This window comes from Primulina huaijiensis, chromosome 14 (assembly GCF_012295235.1).
Source record: "Primulina huaijiensis isolate GDHJ02 chromosome 14, ASM1229523v2, whole genome shotgun sequence".
Classification (NCBI taxonomy): Eukaryota; Viridiplantae; Streptophyta; class Magnoliopsida; order Lamiales; family Gesneriaceae; genus Primulina; species Primulina huaijiensis.
The window spans coordinates 8,592,288-8,611,520 of NC_133319.1; the positions used below are offsets into that span (position 1 = coordinate 8,592,288).

General features: G+C 35.7%; 1 protein-coding gene and 1 long non-coding RNA gene across 2 annotated transcripts; both read right to left on the minus strand.

Annotated features, from left to right (window-relative positions):
- Positions 1–1,059: 1,059 nt before the first annotated feature.
- LOC140957537 (uncharacterized) lies at positions 1,060–17,191 on the minus strand. Its single transcript, XR_012171643.1, has 2 exons — positions 16,901–17,191; positions 1,060–1,448 (listed from the first exon to the last, which is right to left on the minus strand). It is a non-coding gene; the product is annotated as an uncharacterized lncRNA (long non-coding RNA).
- A 2-nt stretch (positions 17,192–17,193) lies between these two features.
- Positions 17,194–17,565, minus strand: LOC140957953 (dormancy-associated protein homolog 4-like). Its single transcript, XM_073415373.1, has one exon. The coding sequence runs from the start codon at positions 17,563–17,565 to the stop codon at positions 17,194–17,196; it is 372 nt and encodes a 123-aa protein (XP_073271474.1).
- Positions 17,566–19,233: the final 1,668 nt, after the last annotated feature.

Consider the following 19,233-nt stretch of genomic DNA (forward strand, 5'->3'; position numbering starts at 1 on the left):
TCTTTACTCTCATACTCCTAAAAATTAATATCACACCGACTCTTTATTTTTTTGCTTCTTTTTTTTTAGGAGAAAGAATTATGAAGTCCAAAATTATCTATAGCATGAAGAGGAGAAATGCTGAAGTTAGGGCTTTTTCGAAGTCCTCTAACGCTGAGGCTAAGGGAAAGCAGAAAAAATTGATCATGGAGTCCGATGGGCATCCAATGAAAAAATCTTTTAAGGTTACTGCTCCGACCCTGACCTCCCGGGGTTCTGGGAAGGAAACTAATAGTTCTATCCCAATCTACTCCTGTGCTCACGATTTTGTCTCTCTTTTCAAGTTCTCACAGAAGGCGCCAATTGATGATAACCGAAAATTTCTCTAGGTCAAGTCTGGTGAGCGTGGTCTTTGAACCTTCAATGTTTAAGTCGAGACTGATGGAAAAATGCTACTATGCATAATTAATTGATTCAATCGCACGTCAATTCACCTAGCACTACTATATATACCACAGTTTTTTGATTTTCTTTTTATTTGAGTCAAGATCTGATTTGAGCATCGGAGGGGTTACGCAACAAAAATCCCCGACGCCCCCTAACTATTGCTCGTTAGTGCAGATTAGCATCGTTCCATCAGTCCGGCTCAAACATTGAAGGTTTGAAGACCATGCTCATCAGACTGGACCCAGAGAAATTTTGGTATCATCAAACTTTTTATTTCTTGTAATTTTTTTGGCTAATGAAATTTTTGGTGTTAATTTTCTGTTTGTTTTAACACTCAATCTAATGGAATGACCGTATAGAAAAAAAATTCCAAAGGTTTGATACTAAATTGACCCCTCGATTTCATTTGAAGTTGAACAGAGAAACAACGCAAACGAATGAAACTGAATAGAGAATTTTCTCATACCTTTACTTTCTATAATTTTCTAAATATCTTTATATTATATATATTTTTAAAATATATATATAATTACTCCATCAATTTATATCATATTATATATTAGCTCTTTTTAGGAGAGGGGACATTTACAAAGTACAAATTAAACCACAAAAAAAAATGAAAAAGGCAAAAGAAAAAGCAGAATAATTAGGGTTTACACTGGGCTTCATTAGAATATGTACAAAGTACAAATTAAACCACAAGTATGATATAGCTAAATAAAAAGAAAATGCTATGTGTACAAGAAGCTAGCCTTCAAAACAAAATTTACAAAAGAGGACATAACTTTCCACACAAAGAAGTTGGAAGGTTCTGAATTTTCGAGCCTAATCTAGTCTTTTCCTCTCCAAATTAAACCTATATTTTTTTACCATTTTTATTTATCTACTAACTTATGCTTTGATATGTACAACTGATATAATTATTAGGGTTTTTTTATTTACAATTTATTTTTAATAATCCACAAAATTTTTTACTTTTTCTCCAGAAATACTCTCAGCGGTCCAAGCCACCCAGTATAATCCTGGCAACACAAGGAATTCATCATCATAAAAAATAAATAAATATTAATTTTTTATTATTTGATTTTGCATTTTATTAATAATAATCAATTATTAAAAAATGGGTAAATTGTGAAAAAATACCCAAACCCCACTAAACTTTAAATTTAATACCCACACTAAAAAATTTGGTTCCACTACTTAAAAAGCATTTAAAAAGACACAAATACCCTTATTTACCCTTATAGTTGATAAATCAAATGGATTGATTTTTTGGGTCGAAAATGGTATCAGAGCCTAGGTAAAATTATTTCAAACATACAAATTTATTACTATAAAGTAATTAAATGTTTGAGGAGGAGAATTTTCTCAATTAACATGCATCCGAACTCAGGTTCGAGATTAAATATTTACAGGATTTATTCCAGAACTCTAAAATATTTGCAACAGGAAGATCTAACCAAGGTTAGATATCAAGAAGGAACCTATCAGAATCTTAAGGTAAACTTATGATTCAAAATAACAGATTTTTAGAAATCGTACTGGATTCCTCTAAACTCTCTGGAGATCATAGAAAAATTCAAAAGAAAGTACAAAATTATGGAAATATGCTATATTATGTACCACAGAATGTGGAGAAAATCCTTGAAAACCAAGAAGAAATTCTTGGAATATTAAAGGATATTCGAACAAGAATTCAAAACCTAGAACAACAACCAAGTTCTAGTAAGAGGACTTCAGAAGGAAAGTTACCACCATCTTTTGGTACTGAACCCTGATTACATCAAAGAGAGAAGGCCAAGGTGATGCCAAAACCTTTAACTGAAGAAGAAAAAATGATCAATCTAAACAAAATAGTCTCAGAAAAGAAATTAATCTGATGACAACTTTAGAAAAGATTGGTCTAGATAATCTACAAGAACTTGCAGAATCTTTTGCAAATCTCAAGGTTGTATATCTGAAGATGAACACGACTGGGGGTGAACAAACTGCTATAACCTGGTCATCTTCATAGGAACCACCAAGAGAGAGTGTGAGATCTCAGAATATAAATATGAGAGAATCCCAACCAGACTTTTACACTGGTGGAGAATCGCACCCAGCGGGAACAAGGTCAAGGAAGAATCAAATTCCTTTGTACCAAACACCCTATGGGAAATCTGTTTTAAAATCTATACATCCTTATAGGGTTATGCTTAACCTAGATATATTAGATTTCAAAAATAGAGAAGATCCCATAGATGATTGGACATCTGCTATGAGAATCGCATTAGGAACACTTGATCTCAATAGAGAAGAATTCATTAAACTTTTGGAAATGAGTCTTATGAGGTCAGTTAAAATTGCTTGGGACATGACTTCGGTAGAAACCGAAGAATCAATCCTAGCCGGAGAATCTCTTAGCGAGATAGTCGGAAGAATGACTACCCTATTTAAAGCACAATTTATAGATGTAGACTATTTTAACAGTCAAGATACAGAGAAGAAAAGAAATACACTCAAGCTCTGTATAGTCTTGAATTACATGATATATGTTTAGTGGATGAATATTGAAACGTCTGCTTATTCGTTTTATTTAAAAACGTGCTAGAATTTTTTTTTTTTTGAACCTCACATAGCATTCGGCTGAACCCTTAATAATACATAAAAATATTTTTATAAAATATTTTGCTTCATTTTAAAATAAAACATCAACTATATATTTGAGAACTACAGCCCATACTATAATCTCTCAAAAACCTCTCAAAACATAAATAAAAGTCATAAAAATATTCTTAACATAACTTAAAATCATAAATAATAACTAGTGCGGAAAACTAGCGTCGGTCCTCGGGTTATGTGCACCTTCAGTCCAGTCAAATCAACCACCAAGACCTCCATAAACATAATCATCATAATCACCTGCACCAATCACACCTAGTGAGTCTAAAGACTCAACACGTCATATCCTTGATAACAAGTAATACGTAATACAGTTAACATATAACAGTGAAAAATACTTGTACTTAAAATATCGTTCTCATGAAGATGCATGAATTTTAAACAAAACCATTTTCATGATGCATAAACTATAAATAAAAACATTTTCATAATGATGCATCCTCTTTAAACATAAACATTTTCATAAACTTTTTCATATCAACGTAAACATATTCATATTCATATCCATATCCATATTCGTATCCATATTCATATTCATATTCATATTCGTGTATGTTGAATTCAGATCGTGATTGTGGCTCGTATTCTTAAACGTATTGGGCGATGGATCCATCTAAAGAAAACCACAGTACTGGGCGGCGGGAGACACCAGCAACAATCTCACCGGTCAACTGGGCCCTGGCCAACGTATTAACATATCATGGCATTGGAAATACGATCGTCGGGGCTCCCTCTGGGGCCTTTTCCCATAAATGGGCGCCCTCTGGGGCCTTCTCCCCTCACGACATCTCCAATCATATTCATCGTATTCGTATTCGTATCAACGGAAACACGACCGTCGGGCTCCCACTGGGACCATAACCCTCACGATATTTCCAACATGTAGTAGTCACAATCCCTTCACATCCTTCAATATGTTATCATCACTTAATAAAAATCATGTATATACATATCGTTTTATTTTTGAAACCAAGCATGCAACATGTCTTTTAAATGTCAATGTTAAATCATAAAAATCCATAAACATTTAAAAATCAACGTTTTAACATATAAAAATCATTAAAAGCCATAAACGTTTTAAAATCAACATTTTAACATAATAAACATTTAAAATAACCTTTTGACATTTAAATCATAAACCTTTAAAATAACCATTTTAACATATAAGAATCCTTAACATTTAAAATAGACATATTAACATATAAAAATTCATAAACATCCATAATCATTGAAAATAATCATATTAGCATATAAAACAGTATTCAGGACACTGCCATGACGATTACTAATTTCTAGGTGTGAAAAGACCGTTTTACCCCTAGACGTAAAATTTCACGTTTTTGACATTTTCTTAATTCCATTGACTCTAACATGTCCCAAATAATTATTTAAGCTTACATGAATTTTCCCATATTTTTATTTAGCCTAAAACGAGGACTTTTAAATTAATCTTTAAATGTGACGTATTAATACGTTTTAATCCCGAATTAAACCAAACCTTAATATAAAATTCCCAAATTAAAAACTTAGACTTATAATAATTATTTAAGCTTAAATCTAATTTTTCATAATTTTATAAAGATTAAAACTAGGCTTTTCAATTAATTCGTTAATTAACGTTTCGTGCGGCGATTAAATCCCGAATAAATCCAAAACTCGTTATTTTGATCCCAAATTTTTAACATAACCTTTTTATGATTTAATCTACCCTTCCAAGTCATTAACCACCATCGTGGACCCATGAATCTATTTTTTGTTCTTAAAATCTCGTTTTTGACACCTTATCGAACACACTGAGCCATCTCCTAATTTACTCGAGCCACGCCCGAGCCACCTTGAGCCAAAACCTAGCCAACCCATCTAGGGACCCTACTATGCAAGCCCAGCCCGAAAAAAAAGCCCTAGCCCGCTCCAAAAACGTCCTGGAACTTTGCCCAAAAACCTGCATGTGTACGTGTGTGCTTCTCCTAGGATATTTAGGACTCCTAGCCTAACTAGGACACTTCCAGCCCCTAACCACTTGACCCAACCTGCCTAAAACCACCCTGGACCATGCCCAGACCCAGCCCAAACCTAGCCCAAGCCCTTGGACGTGAGCAGCAACCCACTGAACTCTGCACAACAACCTGCGCTAATGGCTTCTCCTCATGGTTTCATGTTCTTGCTCGGCCCTTGCTAAACCAAACCATACCAGACCCTGAACCAACCCCTCTAGCATCCTTCTATGACCCTAAGGACCTAACCTAGCCCAGCCCAAGCCCCCTGACCGAGCCCTCCTCCCTGCACAAATTTCTGAAATCTGCACAGCCCCTTGGGCTTTCTCTCGGGTGGAGTCCTTCTCAACAAGGACTCCTCCCTAGCCCATGGTCTCGAGTCCTAGCATGGCTAGGACTCTTCCCTTGACCCTACCACGTCCCTAGCCAGGCCCTGGTCCCAACCAAGCCAAAGCCAAGCCCTTACACACCCAAAGCCGTGAGCCAAGAAGCACTACAGTCCAAGCAAGCTTCCAGCTTGTTTTGCCCCATGCTGTAAAACGTTTTTAGTGTGATCCTAGGACTCTATATTTTGTATAAACCATGCTTATTCATAACCTATATCATGGCAGCCCTTAAACAAAACAAACACATGATTTTTGAAGGAAAAACCAAGCAAAAAGTTTAGCATAAGTCACAAATCCGAAAATACTTGAGATTTTACTTGTTTTCTCCAAAATTTTCATGCATAAAAATATAATATGATGTGATGATGTTTTTGAAGGAAAGAATAGGCGTGCCTTTGCGTATTTTACGCACGATTTTTTGTTGACGACGTCGAAGAACGGACAAGACCTTTGGCTTGAAGCTTCCTTGGCAAATTCTCAAAAATTTGCCTCAATATTTATGCATGTGTGTGCCGTGTGGTTTAGGTGGAGATTGTGCCCAATTTTCAGAAAGTGAGGCATCGGCGTTTTTTTTTTGTAGGGTTTAGGTGATTTAACATATTATATAGTTAATTATTTCTCTAATTAAGGCTTAGGCCTATTAAGCATATAATTAGGCCCATTAGTCTTAATTAGGATTTATTTAAAATATTAAAATAGTTTTAGTAAAAATAAGTTTGCCAATTTAATAGCCGGGTTGCCAAAAAGTTCGTATTTTTGTTGAAAACCAACACCGAAAAATTTACGTCCCGGCGTATAAAATCACCTCAAAACCCCATATTTTCAAAAATAAGAAAAAACAGCACTTTTACTTTAAATAATTAAAAACAATTCTTTAATAAACACATTTTCTATTTTTCAGCCTTTGATCTCCGTTCCTCGATCGCAACTCGAATAATCTTTAAAAATACATTTTAATGCAACCATGTAGAAAATATAATTTTAAACATGCAAATATGCACAACATAATTCAATTAATGCAATTAAAACATTTAATTAAAATACAAGAGAATTTAATAATTGCATGCATGTGGTTTGCGTGGACCTTTAAATTTTCGGGGCGTTACAAATACATTATATTATTCACTAAATATAGATGGAATTCAGGGATCGAAGAGGATATAGCAATGCAGCTCTTCTTCGCCAAGATGCCAAGTCCCTGGAGAGAAATGCTTATAAGGGATTATATCCCTGGCAATCCAGATACATTGGCACAAAGAGCCTCTTTTCTTAAAAGAAAATTGGCAGAATGGTGTCATTTGGCAGCATTACAAAAGAATTACAAATGCTTAAGGGGTATTTACAAACGTACTCCTTTATGTTGTAAGGAAAATGATCTTCCAACAATTATTGGAAGTAAACCACAGAAGCATAAGAGGAAAAGTTTTAGGACTCATCCTTATGCTAGAAGTGGAAAAAGCTCTTGGAAACCAAGAACAGTATGGTCTAGACAGAAAACCAGATCTTACAAATCTGGACAAAGAAGTGGACCATCAAGAAGTAGGATATCTTCCCAAGCATCGGGTACATCTCGAAGTACAGGAAGAACACCTACAAAGAAAACTTTCAGAAGAGCTCATACTCGAGCTAATGAAAGTTTTAATGATTGTAATTGCTGGACATGCAGAGCTAGATGTCATATCTCGACCAACTTTCCAGAAAATGAAAAGAGAGATATTAAATGCTTCGATCCAACCTCGGATATTGAAGAAGCAGTTTATTACCAAGATCTCATTCAGGTATATACCGATATGAGGACATTGCCTTAGATGAAAGTATATATGAAGAAGAAGAAGTCTTAAGTCAGGAAGAATCCAATGGAACTGAATCAGAATCTGACTGAAGACGAGGTGTTTCGACATGAAACATATTAAGATTTGTCTGGGTTTTTTTGTAACGCCCCGAAAATTTTAAGGTCCACGCAAACAACATGCATGCAGTTATTAAATTCCCTTGTATTTTAATTATATGTTTTAATTGCATGGATTAATTATGTTGTGCATTTTGAATTGTTTAAAATTTATTTTTCTACATGGTTGCATTAAAATGTATTTTTAAAGGATATTTGAGTTGCGATCGAGGAACGGAGACCGAGGGCTGAAAAATAGAAAATGTTTTTATTTAAGCAATTTTTTTTATTATTTAAATTAAGGGCGATGCTTTTTCTTATTTTTGAAAATATGGGGTTTTTAGGTGATTTTATACGCCGAGACGTAATTTTTATCGGTGTCGGATTTCCAACAAAAATACAAACGTTTTGGCAACCCGACTAATAAATTCACAAACTTATTCAAGCAAAATAATTTTTAGTATTTTAATTATGCACTAAAGGGCTAGTTGGGCCTAATTAACATTTTAGTGGGCCTAATCTATGGTTAATGGTTTAATTAATATTTAAAGTATAATCTAACCCTTCCCCAATTCATTATAACCCACGCCTCCACCCTAGCAACACAATCCAAACCTTTTTCTCTCCAATTCTACACGGCACACACCTAAATAAAAGCAATGGAAAAAGCATCAAATACCTTCAACGTTTCAAGGGTTCTTCAAGCCGTCGTTCTTCGATTCGTCAACGTAAAAATCGTGCGTTAAAAACGCAAAGGCACACCATATTTCTTTCCTTCAAACATCTATCACGCCATAATATTTATTTGAACATGTTTTGAAAGAAAGCAAGCCACTCAAATTGTGATTTTCGCAACTATACATATGCATGTGTGTAAACTCTTGTTTGTTGATTCAAAATCATGTTTTTATGTTGTTTAAGGGGCTGCCATGAATTATGATTTGTTCAAGCATGTTTTTACATGAGTTAGGGTCCTAGAAACTCGACCAACAAGTTGCACAACATGATAGAAATAGGCTGGAACCGTAGGATTAAAAACCTGAATAAGAACCGTGAGTTTTCTTTGAGGTTTTGTGTGCATGTGTGGCTCAAAGGGTTCGGTCCTTATGCATGGGGTCAAGGGGCTCGATCAGGGCTGGGTAAGGATCAAGGGTGGTCTCGGTCTAGGGCTGGGTTGGGTCCTAGGATGGCTCGGGTTCGAGTTTTAGGTTTGGAGAAGGAGTCCACCCGAAGTGGGACTCCTCCCATATTCACGTTCAGAAGCTGTTCGGGGAAGAAGAGGGGCTCGCAGCTCGGTCTGGGGGCAAGCTAGGTGGTTCATCAGGGTCCTAGGATGATGGGCAGGGGTCGGCTATGGGCTGGAGTGGTGGGCTCGCTGCTTGTTGAACAAAACGTGATGAAGCGCGAGGAAACAAGGGATAGCGCGCAGGCTGCTTATGGCTTCAGGTGGTCTGTGCGCACGGTCAGCGGCTGGGATAGGCTTGGGTAGGGTCTGGGCTTGATCCAGGGATGGTCAGGGTTAGGTTGGTTTAGTGGTGGCTCGGCTGGAGTGGTTGGGCTGGCCTCTGGATTGAGAGGGCGTGAAGAAGCACAAGAAGCGCAGCTGGTCTTTCTGAATTCAGATGCGTAGTGCTTGGGTTCCAGGGTTAGGGCTGGTCTGGGCTGGGTCTGGGCGTGGTCTAGGGTCAGTAAGGGTCATGGGTGCTCAGTGGTTAGATGGTTGGATAAGTCCTAAGGCAACTAGGAGTCCTTATGTGCTTAGGTGGGTTGGCTAGGTTTTGGCTCAAGGTGGCTCGGGCGCGGCTCGAGTAAATTGGGAGATGGCTTGGTGGTTTTGATTATGTGTCAATATTTCGAATTTTAGAACAAAAAATAGATCCATGGGACAACGGGTGTGGCTCATGACGTGGAAGGGTAGAATGAATACTAAAAATATTATGTTTAAAATTTGTGATCAAAATAACGAGTTTTGGATTTAATCGGGATTTAATCGCATCACGAAACGCTAATTAACGAGTTAATTGAAAAGCCTAGTTTTAAGCTTTATAAAATTATGGAAAATTAGGTTTAAGCTTAAATAATTATTAAAAGTCTAAGTTTTTAATTTGGAAATTTTATATTAATGTTTGTTTTAATTCGAGATTAAAAAGCAGTAATACGTCTTATTTAAAGATTAATTTAAACGTCATCGATTTAAGACAAATAAAATATAAAAAATTTCATGTAGGCTTAAATAATTATTTGGGACATGTTAGAGTTAATGTAATTAATAAAAAGTCAAAAACGTGAAATTTTACGTCCAGGAGTAAAACGACCATTTTACACCTAGAAATTAGTAAACATCATGGCAGTGTCCTGAATGCTGTTTTATGGGCTAATATGGTTATTTCAAATGTTTATGAATTTTTATGACATGGATTTTAAATGTTTACGATTTATTATGTCGAAATGTTATTTTATAATGTTACGATTTAATATGTTAAAATGTTTATTTTAAATATTTAAGATTTAAATGCATATTTCAAATGTGTATGATGTTGAAATGTTTATTTATAAGATTTATGGATTTTTATATGTTGAAAGGTTTCTTTTAAAACGTTTATGGATTTTTACGAGAAAATAATAACGTTAAAAGATATGTTGCATGCTTGTTTTTAACAAGAAAAGAATATTAAATGCATGATTTTTATAAAGTGATGATAATATGAAACGCTGAAGGAAGTGGAGTAATTGTGACTAATACGATGATATGTTGGAAATTTAGTGAGGGTTATGGTCCAGTGGGAGCCCGACGATCTTGTTTCCTTGGATACGGATATGAATATGTATATGTAATATACGATGATATGTTAATACGTATGACCAAGGCCCAGTTGTCCTGTGAGAGTGTTGTTGGTGTCCCCGCCGCCCAGTACTGTGGTTACATGTAGATGGATCCATCGCCCAACACGTAGACGTAGACGTAGATGAACACGAAAGTCACAATTAACGATCTGAATTCAACGAAAAGAAAATGGAATACTTATATGTTGATGATAATATGTATATGAATATGTTGAGGATGACATGAATAAGTTTATGAAAATTTTTATGCAAAAGGATCATGAAAATGTTTTTAAAGTTTATGCATCATGAAAATGTTTACGAAAATGTTCATGTTTAAAGTTTATGCATCATGAAAATATTTATGAAAAATGTTTTTGTTTAAAGTTTATGTATCTTCATGAAAACAATATTTTAAGTACAAGTAATTTTCACTGATGCATATGATTTTATACGTATTACTTGTTATCAAGATTATGGTGTGTTGAGTCTTTAGACTCACTAGGTGTGATTGATGCATGTGTTTATGACATTAATGTTATTGGAGGTCTTGATGGTTGACCTGACTGGACTGAAGGTGTACACGACCCGAGGAACAACGCTTCTACTTTTCCGCATTTATGATTATGAATTATGTTAAAGATTTTTACGACTATTTATTTATGCTTTTGAGTGATTTTTGAGAGATTATAGTATGGGTTGTATTTCTCAAATATATAGTTGGTTGTTTTAATTTTAAAATGGTTCTAAAATATTTTTATGCAAATTTGTATGATTCTGCCGATGCTATGTAAGGTTTAAAAAAAATAGTACTATTTATAAGCAATAAAAAGGGCAGACGTTTCATTTTTAGCCAGACAACAATCTCTCATAATATGGTCCAAAGGATTATGAGCGAAAATCCTAGTCTATAGAGATATCAGGGATTCTCTGCAGGACAGGTAGAAAAGTTCTTAGGAAATCTTGGCCTGAGAAACAGAAAGCATCATCTAATCTATAAAGTTTCTAGAAGGAAAATGACAATCCCAATGGAACTTACAGGAAATAGAATGGAGATGCAATTAATTCTTTCTGAAGAAAATTAAGGAGGAATTACAAAAACTCAAGATAGAAGTAGCAAGGACTATGTCCTGGATTCATATCGGAGTAATCTAGATCATGATAAAAGCTACTTGCAAAGAAGAAATAAATTCACCCATTGATATTGCTATATGTGATAAAAGAATGGGGAACCTTCAAGATTCAGTACTGAGAACAATCTCAGGAAATCTTTGTGCAGAAAAGATTGTAGGAGTTATTTATCCAAAGATAGCCTACAACCTGGCAGATCGAGATTTTAGTCGAGCCTTGACGTTACATCAAAATTTCAAGGAAAAAAGGCTGATGAAAGAAGGTAATAGACCATATTCTATTACATATCAGATTTCATATGCTCTATCTAATACATATCATTCAGAATTGTTTATTAGAAATGCGTTTATTAAAATACCTGAATTATTTGGAAAATTTGCTTATGCAATTTATTCAGAAAGAGTTGAGTTTCCCTTAATACAGGAAACATATATCCAAATACAAGACAAGCCTATTCTACAAAGGAATCAAAGTCTTAAATTGGAATCGAGAAGACTATCTTTTCAAGGAGATAGGATTACAAGTTACAAGTGGGGAAAAACATCTATCCAAGAAATCCAACAGAAGCCTAAAAGCTTTTCTACAATAGGAAAGTTTAGATGCCCAGAAGGGTGGAAGGAAATAGAAATAGTAATAGTATTTGATATTACAAAACAAAGGAATCAATTTCCTTGTAATACCATATACTATTTAGAACAACCTATGATAGGAACTTACCAAGGAATGATTAAAGAATTGGAAGTTCATATCAAAGGGATTCCAGGAAAGGAACCATATTGATTGATTCTTGGACTAGAGTTTTTCGATGAACACAAACCTTGGAAACGTCTAGAGTACGGAATGGATTTTATGGCGGACGATAGGATGTGGAAAATCCAATGACTACAAGCCCATTCTCGATTTACATTCCAGTAGGAATTTTGTACGAACAAAATAAAGCAGAATATTTTGCTGCTTATATTGATTCAGGTGCTGGAATTTGTACAGCAAAAAGGGGAGTTTTTCCAAATAATTTGGAAGAAGAACTACCAAAGATTGCTGGACGAGATTTCTCTCGAATAATCTTAACCTTATGTAAACGGATTAAGATGACTGAACTAATGATCAGAGGTACTGGCCAAACGCCTTGGTATAAGGTAAAAACACCACCGATTTATTTTCATGATACATGAGCTGACATTTTGTTAGGAAATAATTTCTTCCAAATGTTTAAGTCATATACTCAAGAAAATGAGACTAGAAGATTAGTGTTTACAACACCATGTAATCACAAAATCATAGTCCAGAGACTAAGAGAGGCATTTTACCGAAAATTGCCAATCCAGTTTCGCAGCAAGCGTGGTGATGAAGGAAAACTTCTGAACCCAAAAATGAAAGATTCTAGACGATTTGGAGAAACAATACTCCAACTAAGAGTAGATAAAGAGCTCCAACCAGAAGAAATAGAATGCCTTAAGATAGCTCTACATAAGAATGAGGTAGAGTTTGAATCCAAGGTATCCTTAAAAGATATCAAGAGAAGGATCAATGAAAATTACAATGAAGATCCTTTGGCATGGTGGGATAAAAATCAACTCAAAGCTTGCCTTAAAATTAAGGAAGGCAAAGAGTATGAATTTGTCCGGTGCAAGCCTATCCCAATGAATATAATTGATCAAATGGATATGCAGATTATAATCAGGGAACATCTAGACCTTGGTTTAATCAAAGCAGGAATTTCACCATACAGTAGCTCAGGATTTCTTGTAAGAAATCATGGTGAAATAAAAATGGACAAACCCATAATGGTTATTAATTATCAAGAGATTAATAAGATTCTGGAGTTTGATGTGTACTTGATACCTAGTAGAGAACATCTAATCAGTTGCATACGCAATGCAAAGATACTCTCTAAATTTTATTGTAAGTCTAGTTTTTATCAGATTCGAATGCAGGAAGAAAACAAGAAATTCACAGCTTTATCTACACCACAAGGACGCTATATCTGAGAGGTATTACCAATTGGATTGGCTAATTCACCACAGATAATTCAAAGAAAAATGGATAATCTATTTAAAGATTATTTCAAATTTATTTTTTTTTATATTGACGATGTGTTGACCGCATCTAAAAATATGGAAGAACATATTAAGCATCTAGAGATTTTCTATGATGTTTGTAAACAAGAAGGACTGGTTCTCTCAGAAAAAAGCAGTCATTGCCACAAGAAAGATTGAATTTCTAGGAATTGAAATCGATGAGTCTGGAATAATTTTGCAAGATCATATAGTAGAGAAGGTTCAAAATTTTCCAAACGAACTAAAATAAAAGAAACAACTTCAAAGCTTTCTGGGAGTTGTTAATTTTGCTGGAATGTTTCATAAAAAACCTAGCAAAAGACATGAAGGTGTTCAGTTCATTACTTAAAAAAGATTCAAAATTTATATGGACAAAAGAACACACATGTGGACTTAGTCAACTAAAGGAGATTTGTAAAAATCTTCCGAAAATGGCTATTCCCCAAGATGAAGATGATCTGGTATTATATACGGATGTCAGTGATCATTGATGGGCGGCAGTCTGAACAAAGCACACTCCATAAGGAGAACAGCCATGCAGATATTGCAGTGGACTTTTCTCGGATGCAGAAGCCATAAGATGTCATATCAACGAAAACGAATTTTATGCAGTAAAAATGGCTTTTGAAAAATGGCCATTATTTTTACTTGCAAAGATATTTATTTTAAAGGTTGATAACACAGAGGTAAATGCTTTTTTAAGGAATAGAATTGAGTCTAAACCTGAGAAGGCCAGATTATTAAGATGGCAAGCACTATGTCAGAATTAGATTTTTGATATTGTGATGATTAAATCTCATGAAAATATTCTTGCAGATTTTTTAACAGGAGATGGAAATGGTGATATCGATGCCATCATCAAGATGCAGAGGCATTTGAGGGAACAACTTAAAATGCTTCAAACTGAGTTTAACAAGCTGGCCTTAAACGCAGAAGTTACGGGAAGGCTACAACAAGCCGATAAGAGAATTGTGTCTGATCGAATCACACGATGTTTACAGGCGTATACTCAGTTATGGTCTGTAATACAAAGGCCTCTCCTACAAGGCATTGAGAAGCCACTGGTTTCTAAAATGGAGAGTTTTCAAGTTCAAGACTCTATACCTGGAGCAAGGGATTCAAATACCCCTAGAACAAGTGTTAAGTCGGGATCATCTCTAGATGAGTCGGCTGAAACAAAAATTGAGACTTCAGATCCTTATCTCGAGTCCTCAAGTCAACCCTTCACCTTGGGGATTGAAGAGGGAAAGATCAACCTTAGACCTAATACGGACAAGGGAAAAACTAAGGTTGATACTAATGAAGTTATAATTTCTCCATTTCAGGTTTACCAAGAAAATTGAGAGAAATTAAAAACAAGAGGCACTAACCCACCTACTATCAGGGTTGATGTTTCGGGGAAATATCCGAGGGTATGGCTGAAACCAAATTCACATCCAAAGGAAGTCAAATCCTGTTATGAATTTGGGGCCCTTGACTCGGTTTATACGACATCACCAAGCTTCCTTGAAATTTCAGGACTAACTAAATGGATTCAGGAAGTTGTTCATGAAACTTGGGCGAATAACGATTATTTATCCAGAGGAGATATTCTGGAGTTATAATTCTTTAGTACAACCCCAGAACCAGCAGGAAAAGGCTCACACGAAGCCTTTCATTTTATCAAGTTAAGGAGGCCAGATTCAAATATCCAGAAATATATAAAGGATCCTCCATCAGAAGAAACACCCCTTGTTGCTTCAGTAACTGAAGACGACATTTCCACCAGAAGAGCATGTGGTTTATGGGTCTGTCTTACTGAGATGGAAAAAGTAAAGTTTCCGTTTAAATTTTATCATAATTCGGTAAACGGATCATTCCTGTTAAATATATGACAGGAAAAACTACAAGTTTTGCAGAAGATCTATTCGAAAAGAAAAGAAATCTTCTATGGAATAGCAAGCTGCCGGGGAGTAAAGAAACTCGTCGGAAATTCTGCAATATGGCTGATGTGGAAAGATGATCAGAACAAATCTACCCAGAATGCCTAAACCAAAAGGAGCCATAATTTGGCAAGGGTTTCAGACCTCAGTCAGACAAGAAGAATCTTGTTGAGACATGACCAAGTGGTGAAGGACCACAACCACGTTTTTCTCGGGGAAATCAAAAGTTTAAGATTCCTCGATAAAAATAAGTGGACATGTGAACCTAATCACCTTTTCTTGGGAATAACAAAAGTTAAAGTTTCCCCGACTAGAGATAGTGGGTATGTGAATAACCCACTTAATGAAAAGGAAAACTGGGACTCAAATTTACCTATAAATAAAGAACAAACGAGAACCAGTTAAAAACACATAAGGAAAAAGTCAAAACCTAAAGAAAATGTATTTCACATATCTGAAGGTTGCCAAAAGACGCCTCAAGGCAAAAAGAAAGGAGCTGAAAAATTTCAAAGATTTCCACAAAAGACTGAAAGAATTAGGAAATAAAATATCAGCTGATATCATACAAACAAATATATACTGGATATGCCAGGAGATAAGGTCACAGAAAAGAGTAATTTCTAGATTAATAATCTAGAAAAACGACAAATCAAGAAAAGGTGGAGAGACCATTCAACCACCTAATAAACCCACTCACGAGATAATGCCAACTATAGCTGGAAGGCAATAAAGAAAAGTTATAGCAAAAGTTTGAAGTCCGAAGAACAAATCCGTAAAGGGACTTCTATAAATAAGAAGGCAGAAGGAAGATGATGGCATCGATTAATCTCTTCATTTTCTTTCAACCAAGTTGTAATATTTTCTTTCAATTTTATGTGTATTTTGAGTTCGGCTACTATTAGTAGCTAAAAAAGTTTCTCCTCCTCTACAGGAGGTTACTATGTAATAATATTTTGTATGTTTGAATAAAAGAACTAAGGCTTTTGCCCCTCTCATGTATTATTTTCAAATTAAACTTATTTATCATACACCTTGAGGTAGGAAACGAAATAGGGTTGTGCTAAATGCTGTTGAAGGAATATGCGTTAGTAACCATCTGTTACGACTGCGTGGTTAAGCTGTGAGGAGTAGTCTGTAAAACACGATGGATATATCCCGACGGCACTCTGGTCAAAGAGGTAAACTGTTCAATTTATTATACGAAAGCATGATGGGCCAATAAAAAAAATCGATCATTTGAGAATGGTATATAGGCTGGAAACCTTGCGTAGCTGTATGTCTTGGGGATATGCCTTTAAGAACAGGCTCAATAGATCTAACAATGCCACGTACCATATTTTAAGGAATAAGGGTATTCTTGGATTTTTCAAAAAATTGGGTAGTTAAAACTAAGTTTTGAAGGGTTTGGTAGAAAAAAGAAAAACGAAAAGGGAGATGAGTATTTTTAAATAAGTTGCCCTTAAAAAAATATGTATTTTGATCCTTTAAAAATTATACCATTTATTAATTGATTAGTTTGAATGAAGTTCCTAATTGTGAATAAAGATATATAAATTTAATTTTAATGTAATAAATGAAGATAATTAAAAAAAGTAAACGAGAGGAAACGAACCAATCATAAGCACGAGGACTCTTTGGGTTAGTGGCGGGAGATTTTCGTCGTGTTAATTTCTTGAAATTTCCACCTGGAGTACTAGCTGGTGGAAATGATCCAAAGTTTGAAAAAATTAATGAAAAAAAACAAGAATTCAGAAATGTAAGATTTGATTCGGATGCATTAAGTTTTTATGATTCAATGTTTGGAAAATTTGAAGGGAGTTTGGAGAAAATAGAATAAATTTTGTTATTCTTGAAAATGGAGGCAAAATTTACCTCCATCTTCGAATACAAATCGACGGTTGTTATTCAGGAGATCTGGTTTAATTGGGAGAAATTTACGGCTAACTGAATCTGAATCATGCAAACAGATAACACAAATCCGAGATTCTTATGTGAAAACGGCGAGGTTGGAGTGCTGCAACTCGTAGGAGAAGATGGTGCGGACGGCGAGTCAACGAAGACGTTAAGATTGCAATTAGCAGGAGCAATGTTGTTGTTATTTCGGACAATGGTTATGCAGCGAAAGATCTGAACACGGTCATCGGGGGCGTCCATAGTCGCCGGCGGATCGGGAGATCTAATGCCGGAGAAAGAGTTGTATTTACGGAGTTTCACAAGGCCCGATTCAGGTGTGGGCTCGGCAAGCGTTTCATCCCAAAGCTTGTGGAGAAATCCCATTGTAAACACATAGATTATATTTTCAAGAAAATTTTTAAATTTTTTTGCTGGATTGTAACAACCAAAAAGAGGTGATCTTCTTGAAATTTGAAGGTTGGGGAACCAACCACCTGATATATGACTGCTACAAAAATTCGAAATGAAAAATTTTTTTGGAAAGAAAAAGATTGAAGAGTTTGAGGGCATTAAGGTTTTTATAGAGGAGAGAGAAACAAATGGGGGAATATAGCATTGGTGGCTGCCGAATGAAAAGGCGTCAGTTTAAGGCACTCAGATTCGATGGAGATGCAGAATTTTGTGTGTGGATAGTGTGAAACTCATTATCAGGTGGCTTTTATAATGGGGGACATATCAACCAAATTAAGAAGATTAATTTTAAAGTTAAATCTAATGTATCGATATCGTAAAATTTTATTATTATATCATGAGATTTATATTCAGTAAATAATGATAAATCAAATTTTGTATTGATTTTTTATATGCAATATGTGACATTATTCAATTGAAAATCCATTGATTTTTAATTTTTTTACATAAAAATTTGGTATTTCTAAGTTGTTTAATCTATGTTTTTATTTAAAAATCAGCATCACAATAATAACTATTTTTTATTTCTTTTTCTTTTGATACCGATATATTTGCTTCGTTAGATTTTTTTAAACTCAAGAAGCGGTTTCTAATTAGATCTCGAGATCTCGTCTTAAACTTGTGACAAGTATTTATAAACGAGCTGAGCCAAGCTGTGAAAACGGCTTTAGAGTAGTTGAGTTTGTAATTGTGGCTGGGCTAAGCTTTTGGACACGTCATAGATAAGATAAGATCCATATTGGTTCAACCTAACAATTTTCCATGGGATACATTGTAACGCCCTCAGATTCGACGACTGTCCTCACTGTACCAAGACGAGTCTTTCCAGCATGCTTATGTCCTCACTCACACGCACCCTAGGAAACTTCCCAGGAGGTCACCCATCCTAGAATTGCCCCAATTCAAGCACGCTTAACTTTGGAGTTCTTATGTGATGAGCTACCGAAAAGAAGATGCACCTTCGTGATATGAGTAGTACAAATCAAATCTTTTAAGCCCTCTTTAACTACAGTCCATTACATTGAACAGTCTCGGAATCCCTCTCATTCCCGTGTGGGATCGGTTCATTCATGTTCCCTCCACCTAGAAGCCTGCCAGGAGCCGCTCATTGTCCGTGCAACTGATGGCACCGGCGATCACCCCCCGCCCTCTTCGGCCCCGGGCCTCACATGCCCACCAGCTTCCGCTTGGTTCGTCCCCGAACCACACCGTACTAAGAGAGGTCGGCTCTGATACCAACTGTAACGCCCCAGATTCGACGACTGTCCTCACTGTACCAAGACGAGTCTTTCCAGCGTGCTTATGTCCTCACTCACACGCACCCTGGGAAACTTCCCAGGAGGTCACCCATCCCAGAATTGCCCCAAGTCAAGCACGCTTAACTTTGGAGTTCTTATGTGATGAGCTACCGAAAAGAAGATGCACCTTCGTGATATGAGTAGTACAAATCAAATCTTTTAAGCCCTCTTTAACTGTACAGTCCATTACATTGAACAGTCTCGGAATCCCTCTCATTCTCGTGTGGGATCGGTTCATTCATGTTCCCTCCACCTAGAAGCCTGCCAGGAGCCGCTCATTGTC